Source organism: Echinops telfairi, unplaced genomic scaffold (genome assembly GCF_000313985.2).
Source record: "Echinops telfairi isolate 266 unplaced genomic scaffold, ASM31398v2 ScPeMD7_3533;HRSCAF=4204_0, whole genome shotgun sequence".
Taxonomy (NCBI): Eukaryota; Metazoa; Chordata; class Mammalia; order Afrosoricida; family Tenrecidae; genus Echinops; species Echinops telfairi.
In genome coordinates, this window is record NW_022107431.1 from 27,164,940 (window position 1) to 27,182,517 (window position 17,578).

At 38.9% G+C, this 17,578-nt stretch overlaps 1 protein-coding gene across 1 annotated transcript in view; it reads right to left on the bottom strand.

Moving 5' to 3' along the window:
• ADGRG6 (adhesion G protein-coupled receptor G6) overlaps positions 1–17,578 on the bottom strand; it is a 153,439-nt gene that overhangs the window by 61,246 nt on the left and 74,615 nt on the right. The window contains exons 3-5 of the mRNA XM_045294584.1: positions 11,783–12,124; positions 9,543–10,166; positions 2,184–2,278 (exon numbers count right to left, since the gene is read on the bottom strand). Coding sequence (XP_045150519.1) covers positions 2,184–2,278; positions 9,543–10,166; positions 11,783–12,124 — 1,061 coding nt within the window. The remainder of the gene's footprint in view (positions 1–2,183; positions 2,279–9,542; positions 10,167–11,782; positions 12,125–17,578) is intronic.

Genomic DNA, 17,578 nt, shown 5'->3' on the forward strand with positions numbered 1-17,578 from the left:
GAATATCAGCAGAGGCACCTAATCTTACGATAACTGCGTTAAAAATGTGCTGAAAAACTCGGCTTATACATGAGTATATACGGTAGTTCAAAGAACTCATCATATTGAAAGTGTCTGGAGCGTGTCAAATCGGCCTCACAGATTGTGACAAGCGGCAAAAATGCATCTCCTCTGGAGAAGATAAATGTAAAGAAAAATAAGAGGAATAAAACAGAGGGCCCAAATCAGTACATTCCAGATACCAACACGTTTACTAAACTCCATGAATAAAAAAACATTTCACAGGGTGAGCCTTACAGGAGAGACATTTTCCAAGCATGATGTCATAGCTATGGTTTTTATATTATTAAAACTCCCAAGATAAAAACTTCATGGAATGCATTGATACTTTCTTTCTAAAGGATGCTGGGGGAGCCATAGAAGATGTACATTCACATAGACAATGACTATTTCTTCTGTGTCACTCTTAATTTTTTAAAAATTACCTAAATCAAAAATATGTAGGCGATTATGCAGAGAATTTTCTTCCAAAAGACTCACTATATAATAGTGAATTTTTAAATTAAAAATATGTATCTTAAACTAGGATAATTTTCCACATCAAAGAGATAGGAAGGTGCTTCAAAAGAAATCTGTGAAAAATATCCCAGTATCTTTGAATTTCATTTTTCCGTGAACTTTTAAAATTCCCCACACATAATACTTAAGAATGGGAAATCTTTTTGAAAACAATATGAATAATTATGTTCATAATGCAATGTGATCAATTATGTTCTTAATTAATGTAAAAGATATGAGTGAACATAAAAATGTCTTTTGGACATTTAAGACACAAACTTAAAAAACAAAGCAAAACAGAAAAACTTTGTTGTCAAGTAGATTCTGATTTGCAGTGACCCTGTAGGGCAAAGCAACACTAAGCCATTGGGCTTCAAGACTAAATCTTTATGGAAACGCAGAGCTACATCTCTCTCCAGCAGAATGATCAGTGGGTTTGAACCTACCACCTTTTGCCTATTTGTCAACTGCTTACCCATTGTGCCAATGGGGTTATTTCCCTTTCTTTCTTAATATGTAGAAAACAAGAAGTTTTTATATCTGCTCCTTTAACATATGCATTAGTACTAAAGATCTCAGATAAAAAGGGAAAAAAATCATCCCTTGAACCCAAAAATAACAATAATTTTTTTAAATTTCATATAACTATTTTAAGACGTCAGGAGAGAAAAAGCATGGTATTTTGATAAGGTACCAATTGGTAGTACCAGAGAAACAGTATCTCGGTAAGGGCACTAACGATCATTACATATTACACCTCCCTCACCTGTCTGCCCTCTCACCACACAGGACCGCAATCGAGAGCTCAGGTTTCTACACTTAGTCTCCTTCAGAATCCGTGTCCCCATCATCTTACGATCCTCTTAACATTTTTACAAAGGCATGGTCATGATTCTTAATGTGGACATGCTTACCATGGAACATGCTACATTATAAAGAAGCATTCAGTAGAATAAAGAGATGAAAAGGGATCATAGTTGATTAGAAGGAGCAACGATGGAACTAAAGCCTAACATTGATATACTACTTAGCAATTACTGTATGTACTTGAGCATAAGATCAGCCGCCGCACCTAATTTTACCACAAAAACTGCATTAAAAATGTGCTGAAAAACTCGGCTTATAAACAAGTATATACAGTAACTAATATATAGTAAGTAATTTGCACAATGACAATAATATAGTCATCATACTTCATAGTATTCAATGCCTTTAACATATTAATATTAGTTTCATATATTCTATTCTACATTTCACACTCTAAGTTGCTTCATACCCTGGTCTTACACTTAAATGAGCACTCAATTTAATTATACTATGTTCCACTAGTTTTATGACATGCATGGCAGTATTTATGCTAGATCATTGTAAAGTTCTTGAGAAGAAATGGAGGCAAAGTATAAATAAGCCTCTATTCAATAGCATATAATCATTCACATTTTTAAAACTCAGTGCATTGTGGAAATGTGGCCATCCAGTGTGTGAATGCCTTCTTTCTGTGCACCCACACAACTAAAGCACTTCCAGAAATTCTTCTGTTGCACTGGGTTCTGCCTTTCCCAGTGAGTTCAGATCAAAATCAAAACAATGACAAAGACATAACCCAAGGCAGGAAACAGACACACTTCTGAGGATGACGTTGTCTCCCTACCTTGACAGAGGGTCCCCAGATCCGCACAGTTGGCTAGCTCTGCTGCTGGGAGTGGGATCAGGTAGGAACCTTAATCAACAGAGAAGGGGTTATACAAGTTTGACTCATGAACTAATGACATTATCCACATAAAACCCTGAGTCATTTCCTTGGTATACTAGGAGGGGCCATGGGGCAATTCCACCAGCAGGCTGCCAACCCTGGGCAAGTCACTGGTGTTTCTGTGCTTTCGTTTCCACAAAGGTAGGATAAAGGTGCTGAAATGTGCTCAGAATCTTCAGGCTTTGGGGCATGGGAATGCAAAAGGATAAGGAGTGATCTTGTCACAAAGTTTTTGTGTTAAATTTATGGCATCTTTCTGCCTAGTAATTCACAAAGCTCTGGTAGAAAGTTATACATATGAAATAATCAAGGATAAGTTTGAAAAAGTGAACTTGAATATTAGTGATAGGTCATCAAAGGCATATTCTTGGTTCTTGGGTACCAGCATATGCTATTTGCAATTACAAGTGTATGTTTTAAAATTTCATTCCCTCTCTCTCTCTCTTTTTTAAATTTCAAGCTTGTATTAATATCCTTAGCAACAAAAAAGTTTTGAGATGATTCCCGATTAAGAAGTTTCTACTAGTTGGGTTCTCTCAGTTGCACTAAATGTCACTGTAACAATCAACACATTTTTACCAATTCAAACTTAGGGAAGGCAGATTCAGCCTATCACAAAGCGCCTTGCACTGTGAATAAAGAAAGACCCAGGAGGACAGAACTGTAGCCCTCTCCATCCTCCAAGTATATGTTAACTTGGTTCACCCTGGATTCTCAGTGGTTTGGCAGTTATGCCATGATGTAACCATCCTCACAATGTTGCCTGATGTAATTATTCTCCATTTGTGATATGCTCTAAATTCTGATCTGTGTGTTACTGCTGCGAGATTAGACTATGTGAACAAGGATTAGGTTATGTTGGTTATAAGGTGCAGGATTTGGGTGGGACGCACATTCTTTATCAGGTTACAGTCCCATATCTGACAGAATGGGAGTGTTCCTGGGGTATGCCTGTAGAGTGGGAGAACAAGGAATGGTCTGTATCCTATTAATCTTATGGGAAATAAAAAGAGAGAGAAGCCAGCAGAGAGGGAAGTACCAATGACTATCCAGAAAGAAATGCCAAGAGCGGTACAGATCCTTTGGACCAGGGGTCCCTGTACAGAGAAATTCCTAAGTCCAGTGGAGCATGGAGGTCAAGTACAGTACATAGAGATCTCCACAGAACACTGGGTCCACAGAGGCTGAAAAGAGACAAGGAACTTCCTCCTGGTCTATGACCTGACATAGGGAGAAGGCTTTCTCCTGGAGCTGGGGCCTGGATTTGGACTTCCAGCCTCCAGCATAGTGAGAGAATGTATTTCTCTTTGTTAAAGTCTTTCACCTGTGGTCTCTCTGGTACAGCAGCACTAGAGAGCCAAGACATGGAGTAAATACAAATAAATGTTTTGCTTTGTTTAAAAATTTTAAAGGGAATTAGTATAATAGTGGTTTCATTCTAATGTTTAAATATTTCCCCACATGTTCCTGTGGGAACAGCACATGAAGACAGAGCAGTTGCATGAGCTCACCTAACAAAGGATGTCTAACTAGGTAAATGGCTATACACGTTAATAAACAAAAATCATCCCAGCAGTTTAAAAGCATATCCACAGACTTTGGTTTGTCATTCCTGATGGTCTTAGGCACCTGGCCAATGGTAAGAATCATATTGTATAAGAAAAGGTCAAACCTACAGGCAAGTCTATGGTGTTAACTGTCTATAAGTTCTCAACACCAACCACACTTCACCTGTTCCTTCAATGAACATAGACTCACTGCCTGCAATCCATAAAGAACAGAGACTAAAAGACAATGTCAGTCCTCTTACGGAGCTCTTGTCTGGCAAGTCAAAGAGGTATGAGTGGGTAGTAATGAGGGGTGATTATACACATCCCTATGCACTGTAAACCAAGTGTTCACGGGGTTATATTGTCCCAAAGGAAGCAGTGGTCGGGAAAGAGTGAACAAGGAAACCATCCAAAAGAAGGAGACCTGTGAAGCATATGAAGGTCCCCACCCTGACCTGGAAGAAAAGTAGAAAAGGGTATCAATGGCAGATATGATAACAGCAACTTATGCCAAGGAGACACTAAAAACTTTTGGGAACTCAAACAACTTCTCAGGACTGGCACAGACAGCACAGTTGCAGGAGTGCCTCCAGGAGGCACAACTGGAGATGTAAGTAATGGGTTGTTTGTGAAAGGGCTTGCAGGGGTACTCACACTTTTAAACAGGGGGCCAGTTCACTGTCCCTCAGACCCACTGGAGGTGCGGACTATAGTTTTTTAAAAAAACTATGAACAAATTCCTATGCACACTTCACATATCTTATTTTGAAGTAAAAAAACAAAATGGGGCAAAAACACCCAGCGGGCTGGATAAATGTCCTCAGCGGGCCGCATGTGGCCCACGGGCCGTAGTTTGAGGAACTTGGTTAAAGACTGTAAACACAGGTAGTTCAAGGAGCCTAAATCTTTCACAAGGATGTACACCCCACACTTAGGTGGGTATTCAGTATTTACTAAATACATTATTAATAACTCCTAAAATTTAAACCCCTATCTTAAATGTGATGGGAAAAGAATGAAGGAGCTTAGGTGAAAAAGTTAGGGACATATTTTCAAACGATCCTTGTTCACACACAACAACCAACTACAAGAGCTGAGATAAAGGAATCAGGAGCAATACTAAAAATGTAGGCTTGGTACTTGTGAATAAAGAGGCTAGGCAAAAAGGAGGTGGATACAAGGAATCTGAAACTACAAGTTTAAGATGTAGTAACCAAGAGGACAAGAAGAAACGAAAAGGAAGAAAAAGAGATGTCTTCATGATTTCTAACTTGAGGAACTGGCATGGAATAGAACACTAAAAGAAATCAGGCAACCCTGGAGGAAGCGGGGCGAATAATACCCCACCTTTTATGGAAAAGGTGTCTGCATGACATTTAGACACATGGCTTGCTTGTACATTTGGGGGGAAAAGTCTTGGCAGCAAATACTCAACAAAAGCTACAGATTGTCTGAGATCTCTAGGACTAGGGGGTGGATTGAAAACAGATGGAACCATAGAGATTACTGTATTTATTTATCAGATACAAGAAAATGCATTACAGACTTGAGAAGGTTAAGAAGGTGTGGCAGGAGGTAGTCCTGAATTCCATTGCAGTAAGTTTTAAGGAAGTTGCAGTAATAGCAAGTATACCAGAAAGGTCAAGAGATAATAAGACCTTTAACAGACAATGAGGAAACTTGGAGATGAAAGAAAGCAGACGTGGAGGAAGCTAGAAGGGGATTTTCTAAGACTGAAGTCTTAAACCAGTGCACTATGGCAAAAGAGTCCTTGAGGAAGCAGAAGGGACACCACAGAGCCACCCTAAAAAAGAACGTTTGTAGAATTTTATCTTGAATGTCTTCTGCTTGCTTTTGCTTGTTTGTTTCTTTTTCCTCCCCATCATGCTTAACATCTGCGCCCTCCTTCCAGAATCTCCTTTCTCCAAAAGGTACATATATTTTAGTGAGGGGTTTCTAAGAACTAAAACGCTGCTAAAAGTGCGAATGCCTGATGAAATCTCAGCCAGGGTGACATGCAACGGAGAAGACCATTGGACGACGAGTCTCTGCCTCTCACATTACATACACACAGTGTGGGCAGTCAGTCAGTGGCTCCCAGGCCAAGCCTGGCACCCAGACACTATCTCAGGAAGACAAAGGGAGTTAAGGGGACCACACTGTGGGAAAGAAGTTGTTAGACTAATGACATTTCGACTACAGCAGACTGGAAATCAGAACAGTGATGACATCGAGTAAGACTTTTAAAAGGTTTTCTTGACTATTTACTCCGGATATATGGGAACAATCTTAAATCCCAATACGTGACGGACTTGTCATGGGAAATGGTAGCAGTTGCTTGGCACCACTTTGATTATCAGAAGCTTAAGAGTGAAGTTCCTTCGGGGCGTGTCTAGATCAGCCCGTTGGCACTGCTTTATGCCTCTCCAGGAAACTATTATGATCCAATATAGCAATAGAAATTTAAAGACTTAATGAAGACGATGTAGATGTAAGATTTAAGTAAAAGGACACGATGTTGGTAAATTATGTAAACAAACACAAAATACAAAAAGTGTACAAAACATTTCTTTGTACACAGTTAGATTTCTTTGCATACACTTACAATTGCAACACAGAGCAAGGCCACTTTGCCCACTGGGTTTTCCTAGGTGAGCAGATTTACAAACCAAGAAATTGGTAATAGAGCAAAGACAGTCCTCTTTCCTAGTTGGTGACACATTTTTCTCAATAACTTTCAGAAAGTGACCAAGGTGTGTTTAGAGTTTTGTAGCTATCACAAGGGTGCTTAAAGGTACAGTAATAGAAAATAATTTTTTCCTCTCTCAATTCTCTTCATAGCTGTTTTAGGGGAATTTTTAAACAAAGTTATTTCTGGAAGTGATTTATTTACATAAGGAGTTTGGGCATCTTCAAAAAAATGCTGCATAAAGTTTATCTTTATTTTATTATTAAAAAATAGTTCAGTAGTTTAAAATAATATGCCCAATAAATTGGAGTCTTTATAGTCAATCACAATTTAAAGAAAGGATAGAAATGTAGTAAAAGAAAAGGGTAGAAATCCATCAGCTGTTGAAACCTTGTTAACTAGCTGTAAGATTCTGGAAAGAAACACAACACTCTGTACACATCCAGGCATTTTTGGTAAAGAATAACAAAGCTGGGACTACGTGAAGTATGTCTTATCTCGACACCACAGTGGTAGCTAAACAGAAGTGCTTAACACATGCTTTTAAATGAAAGTGACTTGTTTGAACTCGAGCTACTCATTGAGCAATACTGCACCACTCCTCAGGAAAGTGCGGTCATCAGTAAAATAAATAAAAATGATACAGAAGGCACTGTCTGTTCTCTGTGAAAATAGATGGGCATTAGCCAGTAGTTAAACTTGAAAATACAGGCAAATAATTACACCCAGAATTAAAGGGACATTATCTATCCAAGGAGGTCATAAAACTAAGTTTCTAATAAAACAGTTCTAAGAAAACTACTGCAGCTATAAAATGAAAAAGAAATACTTCTAAATAAAATATATCTATCTGAAAAGGAGAAGAAAAGATGAACAATGTGGACGGAGAGTGGGGGGGACCTGCTGAAAATTTCTTAGACGTGGTCTGTTCCCCGAATAAGCTTTGAAAGGATAAAGCAGAAATTCCAGCTTTGAAATCACTGAAACATTTATTAGTAACAAGTATAACTTACTAAAGTTAAGAGCGTTCATATCTGAAATAAATGAGGGGGCATTTTAATATTAAATGTGGTCACTGTTTATTCCGCTATTGTATTTTCATATTAAAATCTGCTTAGCAATTAGAGCGCTTGGGAAAGCTATTATATTTCTATCACAAGTTGGTTCTGAAATGAAAACTCATGTTTAACCAACACTGTTAACACAGTCCAATGGAATGTTAGGAATGACATTCCAGTTTTCCCTTTTGGCGCTGTACTGGTCATTCATTTGTTGGGCACATTACTACCCTAACCAACAGGTATAAGGTCCCAGAAAAACAAGAAAGGTTAAAATGGTAGCAGAGCACACTCTTTCTTAACTTACTGAAATTCTGCTTAGTTACCGTGCCCAGATAACATCTCTGTTACAGGTATTTCCTGTCAGTTAATAAGTGACTTGGGTTCTTTGACTCCCAAAGCTGATGATTAATCATCAGGAAATTCCTCCATTATTGTTCCTGAAACACAGTCCCGGACAACTGATTGTGCAGAATGAGGTGTTTCGCATCATTTTGGAATGCAAATAAGGCACCAATAAAAATTAAAGGGTGTGTTTTTACCACAATGAAAAACAAGTAAGCAAATTGGACACAAATACATTGACTCCATAAAATGGTGCTTCTCAATTGATGGATGTCACTGTGAGAGTACGTGTGTTGCATTCTGGACTCTTAAGGTTTCAGAGACGTCTCAACTGCCGTGTTCAAGAACATAGAAGGACTTCCGAACGATGACCAAGGAGACTGGAGAGGTGAATGAATCTCAGTCCTCCCAAGAGCCTCAAGCCTGGGCAAAGCCTTGCAGTTTTCCCCCTCGGCTCGAGAGTTCCTTTCTAGTTGAAGAGAAGGGTGGGCTCCAGATCTGGACTCCCAAACATAGAAAGATGGCTTCAGAGCCTTTGAAGGTATCTAAAGCTAGCCAGGTAACTGAAGAAAGGAAAACAGGGGTGTAGCAGAGGCAGTGGGGAACTATCCCACCAGAAATGTCGGTGAGAGGACTTCCCCAGCTGGAAGGAGGAGCGCAGGGTCAGCAAGTAGGGGAAATGTCCTCAGGGTTTTCCAAATAGTTCAAAGTGTGGGGAATTAATGTCTAACAACATGTTCTCCAAAGTCAAATGCAAATTACTAGAGAAGATGAGACCTCTTCCGCCCTTTTATTGAATGTTATTTGTGCCTAAAGAGTACATGGTATCAACAGCAGAGGGCTTGTCACATGATTTTCTAAGTCAATAAAGGCAATACTACTTTTAAAAAGTGAACCAGTCCAATATAAAAGCAAGGATTTCCAGAATTAACTATATATGGAATGGAGATGTGTGATAAAGATCTATTTTAATGTTTGTTACAAAGAACTTTTCCTCTAAATATAGTCAGCCACTTCCAATAATATCATTATAAAGTTTCTAAAAGAATATTAGGGGGAATGAAAGATTAGAGTATTTGAAGCAATGGCAAATGCTCGTGTTGAATTCATGGGAGGAAAGTTGCAGAGACAAAATTGATGATTGGTTATAGAGATTGTTTTCCCATAAAATGAACAGTTTTAATATTTAATTCTGGCTGAGTAAATAGCATTCTTTTGGATGGTGGTTATCTACTTAATTTTTTTCACAATAAAAATGTTGTGATTAAAAACAGTAACTTCTTTATGTATCAATTATTTCTAATTTAATTCATTCCTACCAACATTCCCATTTTGGACATGATAATGTATACATCACTGCTCTAATCAACTGTGTGGTGGGTTCTGACAGAAGGAAAACTGATTAGTGTGAACAAGCTTTGATTGAGCCAGGCTTGTAACCACCAATGAATGACTAAGCAGATCACATTCTTTAAATTACAGGAGCTCATTAATAACAATTCCATGTGTGTGTGTTTGCTTGTGCTGACAAAATTTAAATATCCACAGAACAATGCTGGAAGCAAAAGGTGAACATGCCGCAGACTTACCACAGCTCAGGTTGTTTTCAGCCTTCAGAGCAAGGGCTGGGATACTCCAGAAATCATTTTGCCAGTCCACCACATTGCCTTTCACGTTACAGCTGAGATTGGAGAGGATTGTGGAATTCATGGTAAAATTCCAAAGTCGAAAGTTATAGATGTCTCCTTTTAGAGAGGCAATTTCCTTTTGATTGGATCCCAACAACAATTTCCCATTCCCAGGAATAACTTTGCTAATGGTAGAATCACATGGAACTGTCCCATAGTTTCTTTTGAAATGGATACCAACCAAGCCCAAGAAATTATTCCAAACAATACAGAGCTGCTCAAAGCTGTCTGTGAAAATGTCTTCATTTGCCTTGACCGGTAACCCACTATTTAGAACACATTTCGAGCCAGAAATAGTTAGAAAGTAGTCGTTCTGGGCCTTCCCGAAACTGAGCAGTTGTGTGAAGGACGCATCGGAGTAGGAGAAGGCTGTCCAGTCATTGTCCTCATTGCCCATTTTGGATGCTTCAAAGCAGAGGGAGAAAGCGCTGAGCTCTGGGATGAAGATGTTCTTTGCAACAGACACCTGGTAAGCATTTAGTGTGGGGGGCAAAATGACCTTCTGATTCCTTAAGGACACAGCAACTATGATAAAACAGAACAGTAGAGAGAGTTGATTTTTTCACATTCCTAATGAGATGGAAAAAGTTTGCTATAATAAACCATTCCACCACTTATTAAGTAACATTTTATTCATCCTTTGCCCCATCACTCCCCTCTATTTTGCTGTCCATCTTATATCATTACCAATACTGCAATACGAATACCAATAAGAATAGGCATTATTTATTGATATTTTAGAAATTGGGCATTATTGACTGTTTCCATAAGCACTATCTCATACAATCTATTATAATAACTGTATATTAAAGTTACGTTGTCTTCATTCAGGAAGTTTCAGCACATTAGTGTTAAGTAAAAGACTTGAGATGCCATGTTCTTTTTCCTGGCTCCAGAAATCCATGTGTACTGCCTTATAATACACTTACCTGTAGCTTAACCCTTACATTTTTCTATTCTCTACATAAATTAGAAATAGCTTTATTATAAAAAACATGGTTTTAATGAAAATTTCCAGGTAAAAATACTCATGGTGGAATTTAATAGAATCATGGATTACAGTCTACTTTAAAAAAATAGTTCTACTAAATTAGAGTCAATAGAATGCTTCTGTAATATGAATCCAGTATTCTGTAAGCATTAAAAATCAAAAGTGCTGAAAAGAATTATCTCCAACACATTTCATTAGTGGTTATGGCTGAGTGATGGATATATAGTTAATTTTAACATGCTTCTATTTCTGTCCAAATTTCCTATAATATTTTCTAATTTAAAATATTATTTACTTAAAAAATAAAGTATGTGTGTTTTATTTAACCACACATGTACTCAAAGTCTATCACCATCAGTACATAACTGTACTAGCAAAAAACATCACAATTTACATTATGAGTAAGCATCTTCATAATTGTGTCTTTCATTTTTTTCATTTTTGTTTTCTCTTTTTGAACATCATATCTATTGAGAAGTTCATGAATTGAGAAATAAAAAAGAACAACTAAATCTAATATTCTTGAAAAAGGTGTCCTATAAAGATAGATTTAGAAGTAAGATGATTTAAATGCTATTATATACAGGATCTGGAAATTACAGTTGATAAAAATGTTTTTCTTTTTTAAAAAAAATATGTTTTATGTCCTTAAATTTTCCCATTTTCAGGGAATTTTCCTTGGGTTCCATCAGCAGCATGAGTTTTTTATATCCATTTAAAAATTTAATTTACAGGCTAATTTTCTATTTTTGCTCTCTCACACAGTGCTGTGAAGGGCAGCATCTTAAAAGCCCCAAATAAATGGATTTCTAAGTGGGGATGTTTTAAATGATCAGTTGGGAGATGTTAGAATTACAGATTTTAATTACTACCGGTAGAATATCTACTGTGTATCCCAAGCAGCCTTTAAATGTTCTGCATGTAAACAATATAAAAGCATTCAGCTTTACTGTAACCAGATTTTGGATCTGGTAACTATATACTACTAATGAGAATGCCGCAAAAATATTAACAGATTCTTGCCCTTAAATCCTAATTATAATCATTCACATTCACATAAAAGAGCCTAACTCGGTCTTCTGGTCCTTGTGTTTACTGCAGAACATGCTAAACGAAAGCAGAAGGTTGGCGCTGCCTTCGGTTTACATACCTCTCGTGTAGCTGGCATTGAAGCCTTTCTTCTGGATGCTAAAGTCACTTGAGAAGGACACACGCATCTCATTCGCACTTGAGTTGAATGACAGGCCTTTGGCAGTTGCTCCACAGAACTTAGTCTGGCTCTCTCCATTATCAAGGGATAATGAGTCATAAATGCAATTGGGAGCTTCCTCGATGTCGAAGTCATTAAACGTTATCTGAATGATATAGCCGGTGGGGGCCCAGAGGGTCCACAAACAAGCCTGGCTGTTAGGGTAGTCATTTGGATAGCACGGAGAAGTAAAAGTCCCCGATGGGCTGGACAGGTCCACCCTGCAGTTGGCACATCCCGATGCTGTTGGCCAGACAAGAGAGGGAGAAAGAGACTGGGATCAGTTACATTCCACACACTGGGGACCATCAAACAGTAAACATTTAAAAATAACCAAAATACAATAAGGAATAGGAAACCCCCCAAGGATAAAAAGAGATACCAGTAGAGCAACCAAAAAGGTAGAAGAAAAAGCACAACCCTTGGGACCTACAGTTCTTAAACTTGTGGGAGGTGGGGCCTTATTGAGTCAGACTGATGAAAGCCCTGGGAACTCTCTCCAGTGAGCTGCGCCGGGATCAAAATATATGTCAGGGAATACAGGAGGCCTCAGGAACCCAGAAAGGATTTCACAAGGGTTCACAGATCTGGGGTCAGCATACCTGCCCTAGGAAAAAACTGAACCAGGACACAGAAGTGGGGTACAAATCCATCAAGGGGAAGCTCACGATTTTAAGCTACAGGCAACGTGGACAAGACAAAGTTGGATAATCAATGGTTTTTGGCCTACTGTAATGTTCTACAATTCAAATAAATTGTATCACCCTGCATGCATGGAATGTCTACAGGTTGGAAAGTTTTTCATTTGTTTTATCATCACTGATTGTGATTTATTTATGTGATTATTACATTTACTCACTTGTGCAACAAATATTTACTGGGTATCTGCCATTTGCCATGAACTACTCAGAATAGTATCTACCAAGCTGCACGGAGGTGCTCAAACAAAACAACAGTGGTGAAGATGGTGCTGGACCAGCCCAGCTGCCTTTGTTGTGCAGGAAGGGGGTAGCCAGGAAGGAGTCAGATGAACTCAATGGCAACTAACAACAGCCAAGAGGGACGAAAGACCTGGCTAATCGAGTTTACCTGTTAGTCCTTTTAATCTTGTATCTGAAAATAAGTAATATAAAATCATAATACAGGGAGTTAGGAAGCATGAAGTAGAGCAGAGTAAGGGATCGGGTGTGCGTTATGAGATGGTGGAACACTGGATTAGTTAGGGAAGGCTTTTTCTGAAGAGATGCCATTTGAAGGAAAGCTCAAGCTATGAGCCCATCTAGGGGAACAGTACTGAAGGCCAAAAGAAAAAAAAATTGCAAAATTAAGGCCCATTTGGAAATTAGCATTAGTTTCTCTCATTAAACTATAACTTCCATGAGCTAAGAGTTGTGTAGCCTTTGCTTACCTCTCTAAGTATATTCCTAGTGAGCAGCATCGGGCCACCATAAGCATTCATTGAATCCACACATCAAATAACCTCTAACAGAGGGTCGCGTTTGTATTCCATTTCTCTGAGTTTTCTTCTCCCTTGGTTTTGATATAAGGCCTAACTACCAGGGTCTGTTTCCCACACTAGTGCTATTTTTTTGCAGTCAATATTCACCTTGCCTTTAAATCTTTGTAAAATGAAGGCACTGATTTTGTGTCCTCTACATTCTGGATAACGAAGGTGTCATATCAGTGACATTTAAACAATAAAGGATTTCACACCATGTTAACCAAAATGGTGTGCCTCTGCACTGTGCCTCTCTCTTCTACTGAGTAGCAGGAATATGCGAGAACTATTACTAACAAAATAGTACTTACCACAAATATTAATTTTGGTGGCTGCTACAAATATTAATTGTTAGTCTATCAGAGAGTGGTGTATGTAAGAGCTCATTACATGGGATTGGTGTTTCTCTTCTCCTAAGGCAGCCTCCTGGTATATATTGTTCCATCTTCCTGATTCTGCTCCCCATTCTTTCCAATTGGGCCTTCCTCCACTCTTTCCTTTAAGTTTCTGACACCTCACACAGGGACAGAGACAGACAAAAGCAACACAGTAGTGTCTAAATATTTGTCCAGGTCTTCTCTCTTCAATTGCTAGAGCACCGCGATCTGCTCCTTGGCAGCGGCTGTGTTACTTGTATCTGTGAGGCTGTTTGGTGACCACCAGTGTAGATGCTTTGCTAGCAGAAGGGTTGTACCTGTCACATTCACCATCCTATTATCCTCCAGCTTAGCACGAGTGCCTGGTATGTGAGAAACCTTCAGTGTAAGATTTTTCAAATGAAAGGTTGAGTAAATGAGTGGGCTCAATGAATGGAAACACCCTACATTTAGAGACCAACATCATGACGGGATATAATGTTTTCCCTACAAATTATAACCTTCAACCAAAAGTAGAGGGTGTGAGTAGCAGACCCTCAGTGTGGTTGGCAAGTTGGCTCTGTCTCCCAATTGTTTTACTCAGAATTGAAAAACTCTCTGGCCAATTGATCTTGTTAGTGAATGGAGTTCACCACATAGAAGTAATTCTCATCAATTAACAGCAATATCAAGTAATAAACACTGGAGATAAAAAGATGGAGCAAAGTGAGATGCAATCTCTGCCACCTCCCAACAAGCAGGCACGAAGAGGCATTGCCTCCACAATCAGATGCCACCCCCTTTCTCCAAGACGTGACTAGTGTGCATAGCCTCCATTATCTAGACATGTTAGTTCTGACAAATTCCTCCATAGGAGCTGAATGAAGTAGGCAAGTAAAGGCAATAATACATAAAGAAAGGGATAAGAAGATAGAGACAATTAACAGGACTGACAATACTATCAGTGTAGTCTTTGGAAAGTTAATCTCTCTGTGCCTCAGTTTCACCGCCATAAGACCATGCAGGATCAGGAAGTTTCATTCCGTTAGGTACAAGGTTACCCTGAGTCAGAACTGACTAGACAGCACCCAGCAACATGAAGTGCTTGCTATTACTAATGATCCTTATGATGCAAAATCTGCATCATCAACAATAGAGGAAAAGAGAAGAATCATATTAGAAGAATTTTGTTGTCCCTCAGACATTCATTAGGCTAGGAAAAGGGCAAGGAAATACATCCATAATATGCGCGCGCGCACACACACACACACACACAAATGGAAAGTTTGATTGTTGCTTAACATAGCTACAAAGATCCTCATAGCATTTAGTAATAGCATTATTAAATAGCAATTATTATCTTAATTGAATGGTGTTGCTTAACTATATTACCCATTAGTTCATGGTAAAGGGTTTTAAAATGTATTATTTTAAAAACCTTGGGAATTGCTACTTTCTCCATATTTAGATGAAGCAAAATGGGGCTATTGTAGATTAAATGGTCTTCCCAAGTTGAGGAGTCTCATTGAGAGCAGGATCAAGGTTCAAACCAGTTCTTTTGAGTGTGAATCGAATGTCTTTTTATTAGTTGTGGAGGAAGAAAGTCGACACAATGAAACGACAAGAGCAAACTGATAAGCACTACCGATGTTTTGAGACCTTCTCTAAGGGGCAGTTTCTTCGGCATCTTGTAATCACCCAACAGTTAATCTTTCCACGAAGCTATAAAGCCGTTGATTCGGAGTGCTAGAGAGTCTGGCTCTGGGTTGTCTACCTGGAGCAATCAGCTGTCACTGCTCCCCACGAGCTCCACCGTGAACAGACGTAACTAATTTCTCCTCTCAGAGGCAAAGCCACTTTGATAGGATGCTGCTTCGGTTCGCTGAATGAAGTCTTGGCAAAAACCAGGATTAACATAGCTTCTAGAAAGGACCTAACTCAATGCATCTGACTCAAGGCCTTTTCAAAGAGAGAGATGGTAACACAGTCACACCTATAATTTAGGAAAGCAAATTTTCTGGTAACCCAACCTAACACAAAACCAATTTCCACCCTCATTCTTCAGCAAAACATGAACCTTAAAAGGAAAGCCTCTGGTCATGCTAAAGCTCCTCTCAATTTATATATTTACAAAACCAACACTTCAATATGGCTTTAATTCGTATGAGCTCTGGATTTCTTATTTCAGAGACATGAGTTCTTACTCCACCCTTGCTACACACACTGCTCTATGGAGTCCAATACCGTGTTCATTAAAATTACTCCAATGCAAGAATTTCATATCCCACAAGATAAATGTAAAAATAAATTTTAGCTGCTTTCAATATGAATCTGTGGATGGAGGAATTGTTTTTGTTCTACTGTGTTAAATGGTAATCGGCATTAACGTATCTAAACTAAATCTTGTTCTTTATTTGAATGGGTATGAAATTGTCTCTAATGAATTTGGCTGGCAATGATTATCTACAGAGAAGTTAACTTCAGTGGCCTGTGCAGTTTGCATCTATTCATGCTCACTGTTTAAATCATCAACATGAATATAATACGTCATAATGAGTGAAAGCCTCACTTGTTGCTTAAAAAGGTTGAAAATATTTAGCAGCCATGATGTGTTTGAAGATGAAACCTATGAGGCAGCCATCAGAGAATTCCTGGACCAGCAATCAGGTCCGCATCAGTATAGTTGTCAGGGCAACCATACTGCTGCTCCTGCTCAAGTCCTGCCAGATGGAGTATCACTGAAATGTAAAATATAAATAACGCTTGGGCACTGGCATGTATTAAATGATGGATCGTATACAACACTGAAGGACTTCATCAAAATAAGTATGTAAATTTAAGTGATTCCAGGCCACGAAGCAGAGCCTTCAAGATGGAAGGGAATCTGACGACTGTCTGGCTGTGGCAGCTGCGATTCTGCTAATGTGGCAGACTTGGCTGGCGTCCCCGCTCCTCCTCAAACTCTGCACTCGGAGATAGCACTGCCACAGAGGAAGGTTGCTCCTCAACCGGGCTGATACCACTTCCACACAACATCCTGTGGATAGAAACTGCACGGTATTCCACGGGAGATTTCCAAGTTTTTCTTTTAGGGTGCTTCTGGATGGACTGAAAACGGTAACCTTTTCATTAGCAGCCAAGTCCAGTCACTGTTTTCTCACCCCACCCCACCCCCCAAAAAAAACCCCAATCAAGAATATGCTGGTCACTCTAGGCTCCTGTAAGAATGCGCAAACTCCTCCCAAAACACTGGTTTCTTCAGTAGCAACCAGAACACGGTTTGATTTTCCTCCGTGATGGTTCAACCTCAACATGGTCTTGAGAACACCATAGATATGACCCTATTGCAGTCACATAAGCATGGGTTCAAAGGATTATAGCTTTTAGTTGACTTAAGTAAGTTTAACATGGCTAAAAAACCTATCACAATATTTCACTGAAAGATTCTTGGTGAAGCACCTTGAGGCTGGAAGCACCATTACTCCGAACACATTTCTAAATCTCCAAAGATAGTCACATGAGCCACACCCTTAAATACATTTCTGACTTGTGTAATATTTCTCATGCTTATGATGCAAGCCCTGACTTCCAATAAGCACCTTGGCATGAGAACATTACATATTTAACTGTAAAAGAGAAGACTTGCTGAAGATCCAAACAAGCAAACTTGTAAATCCCTCTAGAATCCACTTTTTATGTAGACATATATCCCTAATAAAGGGATTAGACACACAAGCACATGTGCGTCCATACGCACATACACACCCACACATTTTCATGGGAAACTGTTCTCTCTTAAGCAGTGGTTAAATCTTTCTCCAGCTGTTAAGAAAACACTCTACA